The following is a 21,682-nucleotide window of genomic DNA, read 5'->3' on the forward strand; positions in this document are numbered from 1 at the left end:
ACGGACAGTAAAGTAGAAATCTGTTCTTTGTGATTGGTGTTTATTTGTTGTTGTTGTTGTTTTCTTGATAAGTAGAAATAATTTACGACCCACAAAAGGATTTCTCAGGTGAAACACTAATTACAGACATTGTAAAGAACGTAGCTTAGGAGGCTTATTTTAAAAACGAGGCAGCATTTTCCTGAAAAAGTTTGGTCCTCAACTCGCTATAGGCTAGTCACTATGGTCAGATGATAAGCATTTTCCTTGTATGTGAGTGTATTTGTTTTAAGCTAACTTTTCAGTACCAGAATTAGTCAAAACCAAACCAAATCAAAAGACAAATAACCCTCAAGAACTTGACCTTGCATATCATGTCTAATTAATGCATCATCTGAAAGAATAATCCTAAGGACTATGAAGGGAATTATGCTTACATGATTCTGCAACACCTTAATTTTGTGCAAACATTTTCCCTCATTGCCTGGATAACTTATCTTTATTCATGTAGGTGCCAGGAAACCCGCTCCCATGATCCTCCCTCCCCCCGCCCCCAGTCTTCTCCTTTGTCAAAGTGATATAAAGACAATTTCACTGTGTATTTACAAGCACAACACTTAGGCAAGAAGGTCCCAGGATCTGACGGACACATCTATTTCTTGTGGACATCTTCATGCCGAATGATCTTGTATGTGATCCAGTAAAAGATGTTGAAAATAAGGAAGGCCAATGGGAAGGCAGCTCGAGATATTGTGTCAATCCTTTTTGCCCGGTCCACAAACTTCTTCTTGATGGCATCTGCATCTTTTGGGGGTTGTGGGATCGGGTTGGCAGGCGTGGCCTTGACAGCTGTTCCATCTTTCACTTGGAGGCAGTGACCCATCCCATAACCACTGAAATTAAAACGACTTTCACGAGTAACATCTTCTTCCTGGGAGAATAAAAACAGAGGAAGCACAGATTGGTTGTCAGTCAAATCAGATGGAAGATGCTTAAAATTCTTCAGAAGTAAAAGGATAAATCACAGTTAACTGGCAGAGTGGGAGGCTTTTGGAATGGGGAGTTCTCTTTCAAGTTCAACTCAATTATTCATGGAACAGATACAGTTCATTAACTTTTCAGACTGAGAAATTAAGGGTAAGAATAATGACTTTGAGGTCATTTTAATTAATTAACAAACAGAAATACCTACGTTATATTTAGCACTGACTTTCCCAAAATCTAGTTTATAATCCATACCTTTGAATAGACTGTTTTAAAGCCAAGTCCCCAAATCTCAATATTATACTCTAAATCTATGAAGAGGACTATTCATTTATTCACTCACTCACTCATTCATTCATTCAAAAAAGCATTTACTGAACCCCTGCCGTATACCTGGCCCTGAGCTAGGAACTTCTGATATTGTGGCCCTTTCACAGTCCAGTTTCTTCCATTGACATTGGCTTTAATGTTAGATCTAAGATTAACCCTTTAAATGTATACCTGTTTGCCCTCCAGCTCTCTAGTTCATCTCAGTTATATAGCAGAGATTAAATATTCATTATTTCTTGTTGAATATTTCTACCATAGCTAATTTTTCTAGTGTCAATTTTTTTTTTTTGAGGAAGATTAGCCCTGAGCTAACTGCTGCCAATCCTCCTCTTTTTGCTGAGTAAGACTGGCCCTGAGCTAACATCAATGCCCATCTTCCTCTGCTTTATATGTGGGATGCCTACCACAGCATGGCGTGCCAAGCGGTGACATGTCCACACCCAGGATCCAAACTGGCGAACCCCGGGCCGCCGAAGCGGAACGCGCGCACTTAACCTCTGAGCCACCAGGCCAGCCCTTCTAGTGTCAATTTTTAACATTGATTCTTTGGCTAGTTATTTATGGCAACCATATTTAAACATGTGTCATTTTAGCTGATGTCAGTGGCATTTTGTATTGATTATTTCTACGTGAATTAGATAAAAGACTGAAAAATTATAACCTCAGGGTAAAGAGCAAATGGCCTTAGTAGAGACAAATGTATGGAATCTGGGTGTGTGGTTGGGTCAAAATGATGGGGTTGAAAAGGTGGGGTTGAAATGACCTGCTTAGTAAAAATCTAGTTCTAAAAAGGCATTGATTGAATCATCTTCTTCTGCAACTAGATTACTGCTTTCCAAAATACTGTGCAACCCCTCTGAATCACCAAAATCACTGTGCTCTTTATCTTGCCAGATAGTGATAATGATTATGTTTCTCAAAAGGCAAGACAATTTAGTATTAATTTTATTTCGTCCATGTTTAATGCATGTCAGTTGTGCCTTCAGCCACATATAAAAGATAGACTGAATGAAGGACTTTTAACATAATATGAGTGAGAAACCAACTGTAATCCAAATGGAATGGCAAGCACAAATGTGTCGGGAAAATCAGGCCGATGCTCTCTAATAAAGTAACTATAAAACTCCTCCTTTATAAAACCATCTACCCAGTACTTTTATGTATATGGGATTGTCCTATACAAGTTGGTTGAAGACACTGTGTCTCATTTCTTAACAAAATGTAACAAAGGATTTTTCATTCAACAATTAACTCTTGAGTGTTAAGTCTATGGCAAGCATTTTTCTAGGTGCTGGGAGACAGTTGATGAAGTTGAACAAGAGCCCTACCTGCATGGAGCTTTTAGAACCCAGTGGAAGTGGCCAATCTAAAGGCATTATCATATAAGGAAGCTTGCTAAGAAAACCCAGCCTGGAAGACATTAATGGAAGATATAAATGGAAGACATTAGAATATTTCCATGTGCTCAGCTATATAAGCTCAATAATGAATACTTTAACTGGACTCAGATTCAAATATTACATCTGTTTTATTTGCCTTAAGATGCGAGTGATTTATTTTATGGATGCAAAAGTTTCAAATAAGTGAAGTATTTAAAAATGTGGAATAAACAGATATATTAATCATTATAGTGTCATCCAAAGACTTATTCAGTACCTAGCAAAAATGGAAGCACACAGTCATTAGGAGGAGGGGACTTGCTAGTCACATGGATTATAGGCAGTCTTGGCTTCCTAACTATTACTGGTAATTAGATCTCAACCAGTGTGTGAGAGAAGTAGAAACGGTGCCAGTTGATTTAGTAAAGAGAGATGCAGACTAGGAATTTAGATATTTGAATTCTAGGCCTGGCTCCAAGATTTACAAGCTGTGTTGAGCTTAGGCAAGATACTTAGTTTTTCAAGGTCTCAGGGACCTCATGCCAAAAATGTTGAGGGTGGACTAGATCTGTGGGTCTCACCTTTGGCTGCTGGGGAACTTTTTACAAGTATATGTGTGCCTGCCTCCCCTCCCAGCCTCTTCCAGACCAGCTGAATCAGAATCTCTGGGGATGAGAACTGAGAACCTGTATTTTTAAAACTCCAGTGACTCTAATGCAAAAGACTGGAAACCAGTGGCCCAGATGAGCTTTAATATCCAGCTCTAAAATGCTGACCCTATTCTATATTATTGTCTAAAATTACTTTTCAAGTGGAAACAATCTCTCAAAATACATTTTCCCTCATCTGCCTAAATTGACTGTGCTGTTTTTCTTTGCCATATCTATAGAATCTTGCAAATTGCTGTTCTCACCTCTATAAACATTTAGAAACTCATGGTTAAGCATATAGTTCACTGCCTGAGTGAGATAAGAATCTCTTTAAATTCCTGGGCCCCTTAAGAAATAGAAAGAGTAGTTAGCTGGTAACCTATTTTTAGCACACAAAACAAAAGGAAACCTAAATACACGTCTCTGTTTCTTTTCAGACTGCCTCATTCATTTAATGTCTGTAGTCTTTCCTCATATACTGTGAATGGATAGCTGAAGAGGCTAACTCATTCAGTTAAATACCAGAGCTAGAAGAGAATGATACTAGGTTAGGTTATCATTATGTTGTACATTGCCATGCAAACTGTGGGTGCTTAGTAAACATTTGTTGAATAATGAACTAAAGGGAATTTAAAGAGGGTTTTCTCTATGCTTGAAAATACTTTCCTCATTCATTCAACAGTATTTCAAATTATGCTTCTGAGCGTAGTTATAGCTAATTAAATCAATTCTTTAAAATTCTCAACCACAGAAATAAATCTGTTGTAGGCAGAAATTATCCATTTAATTTTTCATATGCAGGAGATATGAATGCTAGTTGAAGGGTCTTCTTATTTACCATTATGACTCATTTAATGCCTTTTAAATATAGAACCTTAAATTATCCACATCAAAGGGTATGGTTTTGATGCAGAAAACATAATTGCAACCAATTTGAATTTTTGTGTTCTAATGAATGACTAATTGCCTTTATAGCAGGTTCAGAATAAAATGTTATGGTAATATGGCATGATTCCTTTATGAGGGCAAAGTGGAGATGAGCTTGAGTCATGGATTAACTGAAGCTAAAATAAAGAACAATCTGTAAGCACAGCTAGGTTGAATGAATTCACAGGGAGTCAGATCCTCTCAATAAGGAAGGAATTTTAGGCATATAGTCTCCATTTCTTCTAATTAGCCAGGAAACCAATTAGTTAATTATTGCTGCTGACTGGCCATCTTCAGTAACTTTGAGCAGTAAACACTTCTCACTCACTCTGTTTTGTTATTCACTGATTAAATTCCCACAGAAAATGAGTCATCCAAAGTTTCAATACATGCACTTTGATAAAATCTCCGTAAATCCTGTCTGCTGTATGAAGCACTGCCATGGCACTAGGTAATTCTTTTAAGATTTGTTATCTCATTTTATTTATTTTATGCATCAATTTTACTTATTGTGAAATTTACTCATTCCCGTGTTTGGAATAAGTCTTGTCTAGATGTGAAATTGGACCTAAAGCTGACTAGATTATTAGAATTGCATTGTAGTGAATTGTTTGTTGTAAGAAAATGATTTCAATATAATTAAAGAACAGGGTACAATACTTATAAAATGCAAGATTTTAGTGGGGCCCATATTTTCAATTTCGTTTTTATTTCCCTAGAGAGGAGGAAATGAAAGGACTCTTGAAAACTGGGGGAGGGCAAAATTCTTTCCATCACATTTCTCACCCAGATTCTTTGATTGGATTGAGTCTCCCTTCTGTTGGAATAGGAAATTGCTTAGTTGGAACTGAAGGTTGTAGTGAGCCTCAATCAATACAAGGACATAATGGAGTCTCCAACCCTCCTTAGGACACAGTGTAAGTCCAAACACAGCAGATTTTCACCAAAAAAGTCCCCTGAGCAAATGAAGGCTGAATAATGCTTAATCGTGAGCCTGCCGATTTCTATCACCTGGACTTGGGGAAGAAGGATGGCCTTGAGAAGTTCTCAATTCTTCTGGCCTCAATTTCCTTCTCTGTATCACAGAGGCTTGGGAATAGATATGAATAATAAACAGATATCATTTATTGATTATGACTATATACTGTACACTTAAAACTACAGTCAATCCTATCTCCAGACTGACCCTGCAAATTACATGCTTCCTGGGGAAATTGAGGCTGAGAGAAGTTATGCAGCTTCCCAAAGTTATATTGCTAATAAATAATGAAGCTAAGATTAAAATCCAGGTCTGTCTGATTCAAAGATGCTGGAAGTCTTTGATTTTTATGAATTTGTCTCTATAAAACCCCAAATGGCTTTCATTCAAGATTATGGATGAAGAATCTGACTGAACTTTGCAGAACAACAAAGCTGAGATAAAGTAAACCAAATATAATCCCTTATTGCTTAATGATGTGGTAAAATGAATTAAAACTGTCAAAGTGTCATTTTAGTGTCACAATTGCATAGTGAAAGACAATTTTTCCAAAAGAAAAGCATATCAATGGATCATCTCTTTTTCAGTGAAGGATATCATTATTATTGACTTTTGAAGAAGGAACTTTTGGTATTCATTTCTTGAGCACTTGCCATTCATGTGTTCATATTGCCAACAAATATTTATTGAGCACCTATTATGTGCCAGGTATGTGGTGAGGGTATAGCAGTGAACAAGAAGACAAAGTCTGGTTTTATTGGAGTTTACATTCTAGTGTGGAAAACATACAGTAACAAGTAAAGAAATTATGTACACACACAAATATATACTTATACATATACACATATATATACACACACAAGACACTTACACACACAGATAATGATGGATGCTTTGAAGAAAAACAATCAAGGTAAGAGACTTAAGAAAGGCAGAGAAATGGATGTTTTAGATTCAGTGGTCAGAAAAGGCATAAGGAGATGCCAGGAATTATGCCATGTGCTGGGGATCCCGTGGTGAGCAAGATCAGATTCTTGCCTTCAAGGAGTTTGCAATCTTGAGATGAAGACAAACATTAATAAAATAATCATATGAATACATAATTACTAACTATGATAAGGGCTCTGAAGGAAAATTATAGAGTGCTATGTGAGCTTATTAATGGAGGCCCAGGTCTAATCTGGCAAATTGGAGAAGCCTTTCCCTGAGGAAGTGATATTTCATTAGAAATCTGAAAAATAAGAGGCATTAAAGAGGTGATAGCAGACTTGGGAGTTGTGTGAGATGGGAGGGTTTGCTGCAATTGAGAGATGGTGGGATGGCTCCTGGAATGTAGGGGGAGAGTGGGTGAGACAGATTTTCAGAAATAATTAGCACAACCAGAGGCACTCACAGCTAGAACATACAACTATGTACTGGGGGGCTCTGGGGATAAGAAAAAGAAAAAAAAAAAGAAGATTGGCAACAATTGTTAGCTCAGCTGCCAATCTTTAAAAGAAAGAACCAGGGGCTAGATTATATAGAGCTTTGAAAACCATGGTGCCTGTTTGGAGCTTTATTTTAAGAACCAAGTGAAGCAAGAGATGAATAAGACTTTTGGTTTTAGGGGGGCATAGAGAACTAAACAGAGTATAATATGAGAGAGAGTCTTGAGATTTGTACAAAGTTTTACTGGAGTTGAGATGACCGTAAGTCTCCAGAGATGGCAAGGGTAATACTGCTGAGATACACAAGGCAATGTGCAAATTATCTGTGATTCCCCTAATCTAAAGAAGACTCTGTAGGTACCTATTGGTTTTTAGTATTCATTTCCAATTTTTCTTTTTATTACTATTTTTAAATTTTGGCTTCCCAATCATATTAAAGAATAGGTAGTCAGGGACTCTGGATTTTTTTTTGTGTGTGTGTGTGTGAGGAAGATTGTCACTGAGCTAACATCTGTGCCAATCTTCCTCTATTTTATGTGGGATGCCACCACAGCATGGCTTGACGAGCAGTGCTAGGTCTACAACCACGGTCCAAACCTGCAAACCCCTGGCTGCTGAAGCAGAGCAGACAAACTTAACCACTACGCCACCAGGCTGGCCCATCAGGGACTCTGGATTTTGATAGCTGACTTCCACTATTGTCTTCGCTCACCGGAGGGTGAGCTCCTGTGTGCCAAAGTCATCTCTGTTGCCCTATTCCATAGTACAATGCTGGGCCCATGATAGTTATTCAATAACTTGCTTGGAATGATCCTCTTGATTAAGTAAGGGCTCAGAAAGGTCATGCTCACTGGGGGAGAGTAGGGGACAGTGATTTCCCTCTCTTTGCCAATTGCTGTCCTTTCTGTAGCCTCTGGATCAATCTTCCCCAAATAACTTCCATCTTATCTCTCTCACTACAGACTCCATAGCCTTGATATGGTAGAGAAGCAGGGGAAAACACAGATAGAATCTGAAAGGCCTGGGTTGAACTCACATCTTTACTCTTTCTAGATTTGTGAGTTTAGGGCAGTTCCTCAACTTTTTTGCTCTTCTATTTCCTCATCTTTAAAATGAAGAGATTAGCCATTTGGCCATTTTCTGAGTTTGAGTATAGGATTATAATGCTGGCTAGTATATTGCCTTGGGACTAATCTCTAGCTGATTGGTATGTTTAAGACTTTTCTTCTCAACCAGAGAGTAGACAGCATGCAAATAAGGGTCTTAATGTCTTCGTCCTACCCATGCCCTGATACCTTCTACCAGAGTTGGCTTTGTGGGCATGCATACTGTGCAGTCACACAGGGCTTAATGCTTAGAAAGGTCCTATACTTGCTTTAATGCTATGCTAGAGCCATCTTGAAATTCGTAATAATTTTTGAACAAGGGATAGATTGATGAAATGCCATTGGCCCATTGCTTCCATTCCTAGGCTTAATACTTTCCAACAGTTTCTCATCTCCTTAATGACCACTCCCAAGCTCCTTTGTGTGACATTCAAGGACTCCTATGTCCTGCCTTATACCTACTTCTCTCATGGGATTTCAAGATCTTGGACTTTAGTCAACTGCTTCCCTTTTCATAGAATACCCCTCACCTCTCTTTACTTGGCGAGCTCCTGCATATCCTTCAAGACTCCACTCTGCCATCATCCCATTCAGGATGACTTTTCTTGATCTCTGAGCCTGGGCAATGGGTTTCTCCTAAGCTCCTGTAGCACTTGGTGCATCCCTTCATAATGGAACCTGCTGTATCACATTAAAATCAGCTGTTTACATGTTGGCCTCTTTTATGTAACCTTCAAGTGCAGAGACCCAGTTTTGCATATCTTGATAGCTTCAGTACATTAGAACAATGCTTGGCTGAAGCTTTCTATGTTGAATATATACAAAGTAAATTCTTCTTAAATGAATGGTAGAAAAAAGTCTTTTATAATATGAAAAATCCTTTCCTTGCTTATTTATTATGTGGCTTATTTTTGCATATTGAATTTATATAAAATTAGGGCAAACCTAAACTCAACAATGTCACAAGAACTGAGGTAGTTATGATCTATATTTGAAACACTGTCCATTATTTTTTGCCCAGTGTTAAGCTAGTAAGCAGCGCAGATAGTGTGAAAATATGTAAAATTAGATCCACCTTATTAACAACCTTAGCAAAAAATGCACACTTCTTTGCAAAGAAAATAAATGGAATAGACAAACACTCAAGAATACACAGAAATATTTTTTTCATTTATTTGTCTATCAAAAGTCAGAATAATAAATCTAGATAAATTAAAAGCAAGTATGTATTATATATATGCAAATATTTCACCAAATAAATTAGACCTTATCAGTTATTGCCCATAGCAAAAGACTAAGGAGTATTTGCATAACACTAAGGATATCTGAACTCATATTCCATCCATTTGTGTTTGGCAAAGAGAGTAAAATTTCTATAAATCTGTGGTTATCACCAAACATCAGTTTTAAGTCTTGAAATTCTAATTAATAAAGCATTTTCTTCACAAATATCTTAAAACAAATTAATACCTGTACTGTGGTGCTGTGCACCATTTAGCTATCAGTACACAAAATCTCCTTCATTAGCCCTAATCACATATGTTATTTTTACAAGTCTGCATAAAAAAAGAAGCCAGCAGAGCCTTTTATTCAGGACAAAGCTCGCCCCCCAAAACAGGGGGAAAATATGTGGGTAAGGAGGACAAAAAGTATTCAGCGGTGGTATGAACAGGGACTCCAGAACTGATGTTACCAATGCCTACAGACACTTTGCAAGGGTTGGGGCATAGGGAGCTGAATTGGACTACGACTCCTAGTTTTCCGCTAAAACCCATCTTTCTTTCTTCTTCTAGTTGTGGGTCTTCCTTTAGCTTAGGGTTGCTTAACTGTAGTGCTATTGGCATTTGGGATCAGGTAATTATTTATTGTAGGGAACTGTGTTGTGTACTTTAGGATACTTAGCAGCATCCCTGGCCTCTACCCACTCCCTTCTCTCTTCTCTCCCAGTTGTGACAATGATAAATGTCTCCAGACATTACCTAATGTCTCCTGGGGGGGGAAATCACCCCTAATTAAGAAGCCCTGCTTTATCTGGTCACACATGTGCACATGGGGAGACTGCACTTTCTAGCTTCCCCTGCACCTGTGTGGGGCTATGCAACACATGTAGTGTCAGGAGGTCCAATCAGCTCAATCTCCAAACCAGAATCTAGTCAATTCTTACCACCCCCAACACTACATGTAGGTCTGAGCCACTTGATGGTGGGTCATCAGAATCATTCCCACCAGAATAATTGTAGTAGTCTTCTATCTGATTCCCTGGCTTTTAGACCCTCCCTCCCAACAATAATGTCTGCTCGCAACACAGCAACTAGAAGGATCGTTTTAAAATGTGAGTCAAGTCAGATCTTCATCAGCTCAAAACTCTCCAGTGGCTCTCATCTCACTCAGTAAAAGATAAGTCCTTGTAATGTCCCCTTACCTCTCAAACCTCAAGTCCTGCTGCTCTTTCTCTAGCCCAGGTGTCAGCGAATATTTTCTGTAAAGTGCCAGATAGTAAATATCTTAGACTTCATGGGCCATACATTCTGAAGTATACGTCTTTTCAATGTATATTTTGAATCTAATTTTCTAAAGTGAAATAAATACTTCACTCTACTTTGGACCACACCTCTCCTAGAGCACCATATTTTTAATGGACTGGAATTATTTAAGAATAATTTTTGACTTTTGGCTCAAAATCTATAAAGCAGAAATGTTTTCGTTTAATGTCAGCTGTAGTCTTAGAAAGTAGTCTAGAAATCGATAACGTGGTTGTGATGTTTCGATTCCTCAAGAGGGAAGCAATGCCTTGCATATGGAAATTCTTTCCTAGTAGTCTCTATCAATTCTGATCTAGCTAGAATGCTCAGAAGACGCTAAATTCTAAGAAGCATGAAGGTGAACATCTTCCATCTGGAGTATGAGCTGTTCAATTATTAACATCATTTACCATCTGTTCAGGGTGCAAAGTGAACATTGAGACTGTCTACACAGCACAAACTAGAGGGGGCAGGTGATCAGGGGATGACCCCATTGCCAAACTAAAAACAATAATAATGATAGGAGCAGCAACAAATAACATGAAGCATTTATTTGCTTTCTAACTTGGATAATCAAGACTACCAAATTCTCCAGACCATTATTGTTTTCCAATCTATCTATCTATCTATATGTACACACTTGGTGTTAGAAAGTGGTTACTATGTGGGGTTATCTGTTGTTTACCTGGCACCGCCACTCCTGTAGACGTGCCTTCCTAAGGCTGAGAAGAACTATGTTGCCCAGAATTCTCTTCTTCATTGGTTCTGAGTTAGGGTTTGCCAGTAAGAGGAACTTAGGAGATTTTGAAGGTGGAAGGGAAGCAGAAGCCATTATTTTGGGGAGTATGTGGGGGTCAGATTAGGCTGCTTTGTTAGACACAACAGCATTCCAGGCCTTTCTGTGGGATCCAATTTTATGATCCCATTTTAGCAGCCAGATATGGTGGCTTCTCAGATTTCCCTGTGAACACGTGCTTTTTCATCCTGAGCTTCTGGTAGATAAAGTCCCATCTTCTGACTATAGCCTTCCAGACTTTCATTTCCCCCCATTGCTCTCATATTCATATAAACCATAATTTCTATTTGAAACCCCTTATTCTGCTAGTATGTTTAGTGTCTATGTTTTCCTGACTAAACTCAGAAAGATACAGGTATATGGGTACACCATAATTTTAACTTGAAAACGTCATTTTAATGCAAGTGACTGTATTTTCTTTAGTTAAGATTTGTTGAGCATCATAACATACTAAGCTTTGGAAAGAAATAAGGATGAAAAAGACAGAGTCTTGCCCTTGAAGTCAGTGTGGAATTGGGGGATGGGGTCTAGAACATGTAGACCAGTGGTTCTCAACAAGAGTGATTTTGCCCCAGGGGACATCAGGCAATGTCAGGAGACATTTTTGGTTGTCACGACTGGGGACAGGGTGCTATTGACATCTAGTGGGTAGAGGTCAGGATACTGCTAAACATCCTACAATGCACGGGACAGTCCCCCACAACAAAGCATGAATTATCTAGCTTCAAATGCCAATAGTGCTGAGGTTGGGAAACCCTGATATAGACAAATGATTCCAATATAATGTGTTGTCTGCTCTTATAAAGGAATGCACAGGCCACATGATACTATGGAAGAAGTAATATAATGCTAGAGTAATTAAAGGCAAGCTAGACGGCATTCTTTCTGTAATAACATCATGGAATGTGCTGCTTCTAGAAGATATACACGAATATTACAGATATGTTACAGAAAAGCAACCCATGTAAAGGCAGCCTCATTTTATAACTGAGCCTGCTTTTTAGTACAACTACAGAACAGCTCAGAGGCACTTGTCTGTACCATTTGTCCTGGAGTTAATATCTTTTAATTTTCCTGTATCTTAATCAGGGAGGATTTGCTACAAAGGACAGAAACCTACTCATGGTAACCTAAATAAATGGGGGATTTCTTTAAGAAATTACTATAAAAGTTATTGTAAGAAAATCTCATGAGTCTCCAAGGATAGGGAAGCAGTGCCAGGTAAAGGTAAGAAGCCTGGGTTCTGGATCCAGAGCTCCTGGTTTCAAATCTTGGCTCTGCCACTAACCAGTTTGGGAGCCGAGTAAGTCACTCAAACCTCTACGTGCCTCAGTCTCTTCTGCAGTATAGTGGAAATAATGACGTCTTCCTTACGGGGTTGTTGAAAGGATTCAGTGAGATAATGCACATTAAGGGCTTATAACAGTATATGGTATATGGTAGGTACTCAATAAATGTTAGCAATGACAATGATATTGATGATGGTATAAGCAGGTCTACCCAACCCAGTAACTCCAGTGAGCGAGTCAGGAAATGGGATTATTCTCAATCTCTCAGAGCTGTTATTCTCTCCCAGTTCTGCTTCTCTCCTTTCAGCTTCCTTTACTTATGCATGTTCCAACTGGGCCACCCCGGCCTCACCCCTAGGGGAACCTTTTCAGCTCAGGTCCTTACTATCATCTAATTAGAGTACGAGAGATTCTTCATTCAAATTATTGAAAAAGAGAATCTCATTGATGTCCCAGTTTATAGACTTTTGTCCTCGGGTCAGTGGATAGGAAAAGGAGTAGGAGAAACCAACAGGGTAGCCTGAAGCCAGGGTGAGGGGCAAGGGAATCCTTCCAGGTTGGTGAATGTTCCTGAAAGCAAACCACATAAGGAACCATGGAAGGAACGAGAGGCTGGCCTTGAAAACTGGTGAGCCTGGCTCATATGACAGGAGTTTTCAAAAGAATGAAGAGCATTTGTACTTATGACTCTAAGGCTGCTAATCAGAAACAATTGGTTGACATTACAGGGACAGAATTCAACTCAATATGAGGAAGAACTTTTAACAACTCTATAACTGAACATGGAGCACAACACCTTGGAAGGTAATGAATTCTTTATTGCTAGAGATAGTCAAGTATTTAATCATTTGTTAGAGATGTTGGGTATTGATGTAACGTGGGTTAGGGGACTGGTTGACCATTTATGTACCTTCTAATTGTGGGAGTCTCTGATTGTGTATGAAAATCGCTAAGATAAGAAGTCCAGGAGGGCAAACCACATTGAAGGTGCTGACCCAAGTGCAGGAAAGATGTATTCAACAAGCTGTGCCCTGCTATGACCCTCTGTGATCTCCTGGAAGTTTCTAGTCATTCTGATCCCATTTTAAGAAACCCTGCTCTAATATAATCAACCCCACAGCAACAGTTCGGTTCAGGTGTATTTTCTCTTTCAATTATCTTTGACTTGCAAAACATTTTATTTCATCATTTCTAATGGTTTCATTTTAAGAAGCAGGTCCCTTGCTGCTGTTATAATTTTGAAGAAGATCCTAATATAGAATATATAAAATATATAACAGAATAATAAAAACCCTAAAGTAGTAACGTGTAACCTCACATTATGTAAAGAATTAGGCACCGAATGGATGTATTTTTAGAGGTTAACACACCATGTTTGTGGAGGCCTATCTTTATTGTATCTAGTTTTGACAGCCTAGAGGCTCCAAGCTGTAACAGCAACCTTCCAAATAGTCACTTTTTTCTTTCTCCTCCTCCCTCCCACTGTTCAATTTCTGCTGAAAGGAGCTCAGAGGGAGAAGAATTAATGCTGTTGGCCGTCAAAGTTTGGTGAGCTGTTTGTTTTTGCAGGAGGCTCAATAAACTCAAGAACTGGCAACGCAATCAATAGCATTGGATCTATATTTGGTCTTGCCCTTGATCCCTTCCTACTGACTTTGAAGATGAAAGCTTCATGATGAAATCACCCAGGTGTGACTTGGAGAAGCATTAGGAGGTTTTGACAGAGGGGCAGTGAGGCATAGCCTGAGGAAAGAGATGTCTGTAGACCATCACTTCATGGCTTTCCATAGCTGCAGAACAAGCACATTTTCTCCAGGTGAAAACTATAAACCTGCTTTCTCTGGCCAATCTGATTTCCTTGTGAATTTGATCCTGGTAAGCTAGGTCTTCTCTAATGAATATAGACTGTATGTTCTGTTTTAAAATTATCAGTTACTGAAGCAGATGAACACTATAAAACATCAGGAGGCACTTTCCTATTCCTTCTCCCAAGGACATTCAAAGCAGCGAAGTGAACCGGAAACACAATCTATGCTCCATTATTGTGGCTTATTAGTTTTTCAGATCATCTAAGCCCTAGCTCTCTCCTCCCTTCCCTGCAACCATTTGTTCACTAGCACTTCAACTATAGCTTCTTGTAAGCAACTCTTACAAAAGAAATTAGGAAAAGGAAAATGGAAAATAATGGATAAAATGAGGCGTTTGGTTTTTGGAGCGTTGGTGGTGCATTTCCAAGATCTCTTCTCTCTGCTTCATTACTATGGTTACCAGATTTAAGATTTCAGACAGAAACATGTCTATAGGCCCAGAGGGAAGAATGACTGCAGTAAACACAGAAGACAGAGATGGAGCACAATTCGAAAATAATACCAGTATCTGTTGATCTAATTGTTAACCAATTAAGTTTCTAGTTTAGAAAGTGCTTGAAGGTGTCCAGCATAGTACTTGGCACTTAATGGGAAATCTGCTTTCTTTTCCTTTTCAAAGTTATAGTCAGAGGCAAAGGGGAAAGCTTATGTGGTTATAAGATATCTTTTCATAGAAAACAGACATAAGTCCTGGGTAGGTGTCTCTGTCATCCCGGTGTGTACTTCCTTCTAAGGCAGATGTCACACCCAGATGAGGATGACACAACTTCCACACTGCAGGCACAGGTCACTGCATGATAAGCCCACTGGGTCACGGGCATCACAGTCCTCAGGTGGGGTGTGAGTGTGGGCTGGTAAGACAAGGGTGAGGGGCTCAGTGAATTTTAGTAAGATGCAACAGTTAGTGCAAGGTACACCTCACCTCCTGTCCCTGTCCTCGTAGCAACCAAACAAGGACCCTTGTTACCAGATCTGTGACTGTCTCTTAAGGGTATCTGAGAAGGTGTAAGCTGGAGAAGGTCACAGGAACTTGTTTACCTGGCCTGATACACCCTGAAAGCACTTTTTTGCCATAACTCAAAGTAGGAAACATTTTTCATTACCAACCGGGATGCACACGTGCATACACTCCCACACACATTAATATATATGAGAAACAAAAATTGCACAAGGTGGTATTTACTTTTCCAAAGCATGATGCACTCTGATATTTTCTAATTTTCTTCCTAATTTTGATTTTTCAAAAAAGCTGGTGGTGAGCCACTGAACTGACTTCATGACCTACAAGTCAATCACACCCCACAGTTTGCAAAGTACTGTGTTTAATGATCTTGCCTGGTTTCTTCGTTGTCAGTATTCATTCATCAAATATTTACTGAGCGTTTGCCATATGTTAGGCATGTGCTAGTCATGGGGAAATCTAAAAGAGAGGCTTCCAAATACACAGGAGAGTCCTGACGAAGAGTCAAATGTTCTGTTTAAACTCATTGCAGCTGTCATCTGTCATGCTTGAGAAGGTGCTGGGATTTCACAGGGAGTCTGGGAGATGGCCTGCTATGTACCAGGCATTGTGCTGAGCCCTGAGACTTCCTGCCAAGTCCTAGACTCTGTGTGTATTCAGCTTTTGATTGATTTTAGCAATAAGGTAGCAGTAAATGCTTCCATGTCTTCGAGAGCTTCTCAGGAGAAGAAACCCTCTGTGATAAGAAATAAGATCCAGTGTTCAATGTTTCTGAATTCACTTTTCTGCTTATCCATTAACTGATTGCTTGCCTCCAGGATAAAAATGCAGATTCTGTTGGCACAGATTGCCAGGCCCTTTGTAATCAGGCCTTAACGGATTGTTTGAGTTTCATTTTCCATCATTTCTCTTTACATATCCTATGCTTTAGAAACTCTCTGTTCCCTCAATGGCCCAAACTTTTCCACATCTCTGGGCCTTTCCATGTCCTATTCTTTTTGTTCAGTGATTCTCTTTGACTTTGTCTGCCTGCTGAATTAAAATTCAGTGTTCTGTCCTTAGCTCAAATTACAGCTCCCTCCAGGAGCTCCTACTTTCTGTCACCTCTGTTTAACAGTAGCCCCATTTTTTTTTCCTATTCTCTCCTAAATCCTTGCATTTATTAGGTTGGATTTTAATAATACTGTTGTGAGTCTCTTGTGCACTAAACAGTGGGCAATTAATCAAAATAGTACATAGGATCGTTTTAAAGAGCCAGAGGACATTTTACATGAACATGAGAAGATAAGTTTATATAAAGAGCTCAATTATACCATTTCAGGTAGCTGTCCATTCCAGATTTGTGCATTGGGCTAGAAGTTAGATGCTAGTGGGCTGGATTCCTAAGAAGTCATAGCTATCTACATTTAAAGTGCTCCATATAAGAAATGGCATGACTTCTGGTGACATAGTGCTGCCTAGTTTTCCACTTTTAGACCGCTGAGCTATGAGCCTTCAGTAGAAACCAGCAATTCATTCAACAGACATTTCTCAAGTACCTAGTATGTACCAGATAATGTGATAGGCTCTTCATATTGAAAGATGAATAATAGTCTGTGCTGTATAGATGATTTCTAATGAGATTTTCCAGAGGGTTTTTAAGAAATAGGTGAAGGGAAGAGAAAGGAAATATTTGATGAGTGTTGGCTGGGTGCAAGACAGTGTTGTTCACATGTATAATCTTACTTACTCATAATAGTAATCCAATGAGAAAGGGCTTTAGTAGACCTCTTTTTACAAATGAAGAAACTAAGACCCAGAGTGGTTAGACCATGGCTCCAAATCACCCAGCAAATACAGTACCAGCCAGGATTTGAATGTAGCCAGCTGGACTCCTGGCCAAAGTTCATTTCACTACACCATGCTTCTCTCCCATCTCTTTATTTGTATGATTTGAAGAGAAAAGGTATACATTTTTTAAGAGGACAGGAATTCACATGTCAAAATTATTCCAGAAAAGGTTGCTATAATGAAACATGTTGACAGGGTACTTGGCTGGGATGAAGAAAGCTGGCTTTATGACAGGGATTTTTGTAAGATTTCTTTTTCCTCATCAATATGTCCTAAAAGACAGGGAGTGTGAAGGTGCATTCAATGATTTTATGGTGAATTAAGGCATCTAAGGTCTGGCAGCCAGGAACTGGCTGTACGACATTTAGCAAGCCTCATAAACTCCCTATGGAGATATCACTGCTGAACTATCTTAATTTGAAGCATTTTGTGCTTTCCAGAATAACGTTGTATGACTATTTAGAACAATTGTTTGACTACAACACGTGCATGCCCAGTTCACTCCTGTTAACTGAAGTGAAACTCCTCACCCTGGCATGGATTCTATTGGATGGTATTTCGGATCATCTCCTACTTGGGCATGTGAACACAGATCTGAGAGGGCATTTTCTCAGTTATAGGAAAAGGTCTTGTGTGGGGTTCCCATTTGGCTCCCAATACCAGAATGATCATCCTAGGCCACTGAAAACTAGTACCACTCTTCTTAAGAAAAAGAAGACAAAATAAAAAACAACAACAAGCAACATAGGATTAAATTATTCTACAGGATTGAAATCTTTCATAAATTAAACAAATGAAATTTACTTAAAAACACAAGCAGCCATAGTGATGAACTTAACATTTCTCATCAAATGAAAATTAATTTTATTTAGAACTTTTGGGCATTTTTCCATGCCTTAATGGTATGTCTTGTTTTAGACTGTGCAGTTGCAATGTGTGTACATTTACAAATTGGACCATTTGCAATATGTTCTAGAGCAGCACTTTTCAAGCTTCATTGAGCTTGTGAATCCCCTCGGGATCTGCTATAATGCAGATTCCGATTCGGTAGGTCTGAGGTGAGGCCTGAGAGTCTGCATCTCTCACAAGCTCCGGGAAATGCTGGTGCTTCTGGTCAACAGATGACACTTTAAGAAGTAAGGATCTACAGCAGTAGTTCTCAAATTTGGCTGCACGTTGGAATCAACTGGCAAGCCTTAAAAAATTAAGATGTTTTGATTTTTTTCCACCCCCAAAGATTCTGACTTAATTGGTCATGCATGGGGTCTGAGCATGGGGAAAAGGTCTTAAAAAGTTTCCAGGTGACTAATGTGTAGGCAGGATTAAGAACCTTACTCTAGGGGGGTTACCTTGACTCTAGAAAATATGAGCGCTCATTTAGGGTATGACTTTTGTTGCTCTTGAATATATCCAGCAGCAGACAGAGTGAAAGTAAGTGGGAACATTCAATAACTTAACCTCCTAATGTTTACACCCATGTCAACTTCTTGAAAAGCAATTAAATTATATGACCCCCAAAATTCATACCTCTGTTACCAGTGCAAAGAACCACACTTTGAATCCTTCTTTTACTATCTGGTATAAATAAAAGAAGCTTATATAGAGTAAAGAGCTAACTTACTAAAGAGGAAATTCCTAATTAAAAGGTTTTTCTGGTTATATCATCTTTTGGTTTATACTGGCTCTAATTAATTACTCCTGACAGGAGTAATATCTTTGTTTGTAAGCAGGTTGTAATCATGAAGCTAAACTTTTTTTTCTCTCAAAAACCTCTGCCCTCTGTGTGCACAGCATGTCTCTGTCCCTTAGGTCAGAGTTTCTCAACCTTGGTACTATTGACATTTGGGCCAGATGGTTCTTTGCTGTGGGCGCTGTCTTGTTCACTGTAAGATATTTAGCAGCATTCCTGGCCTCTACCCACTCAATGCCAGTAGCGCACACAGTCTCTCCTCCCGCCCCCAGCTATGAGAACGAAGACTGCCTCCACACATTGCCAGATGTCCCCTGGGGCAGGGGGAAAATAGCTCCTGCTTGAGAACCACTGCCTTAGATCAAAGGAAGTTTCCATGTCACTGACGGTAACTTTCATCTTGAATGTCTCTGAGTGGGAAGCTCTCCAGGTTCATCTGATGCAAATGAGAGATATATCAGGAGGGTAGGACGAGGCCATTTTCTGGTGAGCATTGATGCCACTTTAAAGAGTGGAATTTTCATTACCTATTTAATTATATTGTATTTATTCACAATAACAAGATGAGGTTAGAATAATTTAGTTAGCATTCCAAGACGAGATGAAGTTTACCAATGCCACTTCCTCCTTAAGAACAGCCCCTCCTCATCAGCGGGAAGTCCTTTCCCTTCCTAGGAATTTCCACAGATTCAAGTATAACTCTATTATGGTTCTCAACATTCTCTACCCATATTAGAAAAATTTTACACTTAATTTTTTCTCTTATTGATCTCTAAAGTTGCAGGTTTCAAGCAGTTTTTATATCCTCACTCCCCCTTATCTAAAACAGAACTCTGTACAAAGCAAGCATTCTAAAAAATATTTGTTGAACAAATGAATTCTAGGGTTGTCTAGCGGCTTAGAGTGAAAACTAATAGGGGCCATTTCCTTATACCCACTTCTGCACAGAGCCAGGATCATTTATTTTCTAAATGGTCACACTTGCTTCTGATGATAATTCATCAATCAGGTGGGAAAGAACTCCAGCTTCACTTTAAGTGTTTTGTCCTCAAATGAGCTTGTTACAAACAAGAATAATATTGATAGAAGACAAATTAATACTGTGATTAGGCAAACCCACATCTCTTTAATGTAATGTCAGGGAAGCACCAGACTTCTCTCTCATTCAGTTTGATCTTTTTATGGGAGTCCAGTTATGTTGAAATAGCTACAGCTTGTGTCACCATGAAGAATCTACAGCAATTAAGAGCTAAACAGTAAAAGGAGGTTTAAGATATCTGATATCATAGCCTTTCTAAGATAGTAATAGAACTGAAGGCACAGGCTTGATTTCAGGGACATAAAGAAATAGAATTGTATTATAAAACCTGTCAAGTTGTTTAGAAAACTCAGTAGCACAAAAATATTTTAGCAATGCCAACTGTAAGTTTCAATAGATGGAATGCAATTGTTTATCTGTAATTTGGAGAAACCACTATTTTGCCTTCAAGGATGCCACTCACTGCTCCTGCTAGATCCTCAGCCCTCTGTTTCCAAACTTTAGGCCCAAAAGGTGCTACAGGATCTGTTTGGTATTTGGTGAGGAGGCAGAGGATGGGGTTAAATGGGACTGTGATTGTCATCAGGCCCTTGGCCCAGGAGGCATTGCACCTTAGTTTGCTTTTGTTCTCTCAGAGCAATCCTGAGACAAGGATTGGTGTGCAAGCAGTTTATCTGGGAGGTAGTATATGGGAAGTGCGGCAAGGGAGTGGGAAGTGGGACAGGGAAAGGACGAAGTCAATAAAGAGTGTGTAAATGATCAGTGCCATTACCAACTGTTGGCAAATGGGGCTCAAACCTCTGAGAGACTCAGACTTGACCAACCAAGGAATGAGGAAGCTGGGTATTCAGCCACCAACCCCGAGCTCTCACTGGTTGAGGGGCATTCACCTCCTGGCACCTCTGGCTTGCCTCGAGTATGCATGGAGCATGCTAGAGCGGCCTGGACACTCCCGGACAGTCGCAGGAAACACATTTCTGTGTGTTTAAATGGAAATGCTCAAGCAGCAATTTCCTGATCTTGTGCTTCATTCCAACCTGACCCTTTCTATACAGAGTGATATTTCTACAGTTTCATTCTGATTAGAGCATCTTTAAAAATCTTTTGGTGGGTCCCACTTCATGAGCAATTGAAGTTTTCCTTCTTTCAAGCTCCGTCAGCCCCACGGCCCCAGCACTTTGCTGAACCCGATTCTTTATGAGGACCTGAAAGCATCATGTTGTTTCTTGCCTCTGAGCCTTTGCAGAACTGTTCCCTCAGTCTGAACATCCTCCTCACTCCTTTTTCATCTGTCTGATTCGTACTCCTGTATCAAGACCCATACGAATGATCAATTCCCTGGTGCTACCAAGTGGAGGAGATGCTCCATCCTAGTGATTTAGTCATCACTAAATCTTGCACTTAAACCTCTCATGTAGCACACAGCATTATGTTTTGAAATCATTTGTCTATGAATCTGTTTATCCTAGCAAGCAAAATACAAACAATACAAAAAGGAGACTAGATGATACAAGTTCTTATTTTAATGTTGAATTCCCTTTTAAAAAACTTGTATAGCACAAGTCTCTTAAAAGGGTCTGTGTGCAAAACTAGAACTTCAACTGTTTGATAGAGAAATATAAAGGATCATTGATGTTAAAGGCCTGAGGTAACTTTTATTGCAAAAAAAATTAAGTGGAGGTAAATACTATATTTTATTTGTTAACATTTTCATTTATGTATAAAATGTTCTCCTTTCATTCTTCTCCCCTGTACATTATATCCATTTCTCTACCCACCCCTACCTTGTATCATCACATGAACCATGCTTTTGTCCATTCTGTCTGGCAGAACCCTCACTCTTTACAAGCATGTAACCTGTGCAGACACACAGGGTCCCATGCTCAGAAAGGTCCTATGCTTGGTTTAATGCTCTGCTGTTGCCAT

The 21,682-nt window shown here is 39.2% G+C and overlaps 1 protein-coding gene across 1 annotated transcript in view; it reads right to left on the bottom strand.

Moving 5' to 3' along the window:
• Positions 1 to 631: 631 nt before the first annotated feature.
• GLRA2 (glycine receptor alpha 2) overlaps positions 632 to 21,682 on the bottom strand; it is a 173,265-nt gene continuing 152,214 nt past the window's right edge. The window contains exon 9 of the mRNA XM_046673998.1: positions 632 to 910. Within this exon, the coding sequence (XP_046529954.1) occupies positions 632 to 910 (279 nt within the window). The remainder of the gene's footprint in view (positions 911 to 21,682) is intronic.

This window comes from Equus quagga, chromosome 10 (assembly GCF_021613505.1).
Source record: "Equus quagga isolate Etosha38 chromosome 10, UCLA_HA_Equagga_1.0, whole genome shotgun sequence".
In the NCBI taxonomy this organism is placed as follows: Eukaryota; Metazoa; Chordata; class Mammalia; order Perissodactyla; family Equidae; genus Equus; species Equus quagga.